General features: G+C 68.4%; 1 protein-coding gene across 1 annotated transcript; it reads left to right on the top strand.

The window, feature by feature from the left end:
* Positions 1–139: 139 nt before the first annotated feature.
* LOC130611983 (GRIP1-associated protein 1-like) lies at positions 140–1,355 on the top strand. Its single transcript, XM_057433240.1, has 6 exons — positions 140–286; positions 447–513; positions 599–660; positions 750–776; positions 849–956; positions 1,167–1,355. The coding sequence occupies exons 1-6, from the start codon at positions 140–142 to the stop codon at positions 1,353–1,355; spliced, it is 600 nt and encodes a 199-aa protein (XP_057289223.1).
* The last annotated feature ends 24 nt before the right edge of the window (positions 1,356–1,379 follow it).

Below are 1,379 nucleotides of genomic sequence, written 5' to 3'. Positions count from 1 at the left end.
CTGGGGTGTGGTGTCCCTGTGACCCCTATAGAGGCAGATCTGTAGCATCCATAGGCGCCTTACGGGCTCTGCGGAGCCCTACAGCCCGGGGGGGGCGGGGCTATAAGGGCTTTACGGGCACGCGGAAGTCATCGTTATGATGAGCCATGCCCGCTCCACCCCGAGCTCCATGAGCACCGTCGTGACGCCATTTCCGCGCCGCCGGAACGGGAGGGCGGACCCCGACGGCGCCGCCCGCGCCAAGATGGCGCAGGCGCTGTCGGCGGAGGAGTTCCAGCGGATGCAGGTGAAGCCTCGGCCGCGCTCGGGTCCGGTTCGGGTCCCGCTCGGGCCCCGTTCGGGTCCGGTTCGAGTCCCGTTCGGGTCCGGTTCGGGTCACGCTCGGGCTTCGTTCGGATCGTGCTCGAGTCCCGCCGCCGCCGCTCACCCCGTCCCGTCTCCGCCAGGAGCAGCTGCTGCAGCTCCGGAGTGAGAACTACCGCCTCTCGGACGAGCTGCGGAAGAACGGCGCTGGTACCCGGGGGGGGGCCGTACCGGGAGGGGATGGGGTCCTGGCGCTGCCGCTCAAGGCCCGTTCGTGTCCGTGTCCCCCCCCCAGAGCTGTCGGCGCTGAGGCAGCGGGTGCAGGCGCTCGACCGGGACCTGGCCAAGGCCAACAAGGTGAGAGCGGCCCCTGGCGGGTCCTCGGGGCGACCGGCCCCGGTGTGGCCCTTCTGGGCCCGGTGTGACCGCCTCCGTTTGTCTCGTAGGCCCTCAGTAAGAGCAAGAAAGCGCAGGTGGGTGCTGGGGGATGGCAGTGGGTGCTGTGGGTGCCTGTGGGTGCCTATGGGTGCTGTTGTGCCCTGCAGGAGGTGGAAGCGCTGCTGGGCGAGACACGGATGCTGCAGGGGAAGCTGCAGAGCCAGGAGGATGATTTCCGGCTGCAGAACAGCACCCTCCTGCGGGAGCTGGCCAAGGTGGGTGCTGGCACCCAGTACCCCACCCCCCACCCCGTCCTAATGCCCTCCTGAGGCCCCCAGTGCCACCGTAGAGTCCTGAATGCCTCCCAGTGTCAGCCCCCATAGACACCCTGAGTAACCCATAGACCCCCCCATACCCCCTACAGTCCCCCCATACCTCCTTGGGGTTCCCACCTTGGCCTCACCCCAAGGAGGGGGGGTATTCAGCTCTGTGCACAGATCGAGGGCCTGGAGCAGGAGAACCGGCGGCTGCAGGAGGGGGGAGCCCCAGGACCCCCCCCGGACCCTCCCCAGGATGGGGCCACTGGTGACAATGGAGCCCCTTTGGCCCATACAGATGGTGAGGGGGTACTTGGGGGGGGGTTCTGGGGCCCTATAGAGGGGTTATGGGACTGACCCTCCCCTTGCAGCCCCCCTGAA

The sequence above is a fragment of the Pezoporus wallicus genome, unplaced genomic scaffold, assembly GCF_028554395.1.
Source record: "Pezoporus wallicus isolate ANWC-B61680 ecotype Strahan unplaced genomic scaffold, APGP_CSIRO_Pwel_v1 contig_11662, whole genome shotgun sequence".
NCBI classification, from domain to species: domain Eukaryota; kingdom Metazoa; phylum Chordata; class Aves; order Psittaciformes; family Psittacidae; genus Pezoporus; species Pezoporus wallicus.
Note: the sequence above shows the minus strand (reverse complement) of the source record. Positions and strands in the feature narration are given on the sequence as shown.

Coding starts and splice junctions, on each gene's coding strand:
- LOC130611983 (XM_057433240.1), top strand. CDS start 140: ATGAGCCATGCCCGCTCCACCCCGAGCTCCATGAGCACCGTCGTGACG. Junction 514..598: donor GCTGCGGAAGAACGGCGCTG/GTACCCGGGGGG, acceptor TCCCCCCCCCAG/AGCTGTCGGCGCTGAGGCAG. Junction 957..1,166: donor TCCTGCGGGAGCTGGCCAAG/GTGGGTGCTGGC, acceptor GGGGGTATTCAG/CTCTGTGCACAGATCGAGGG.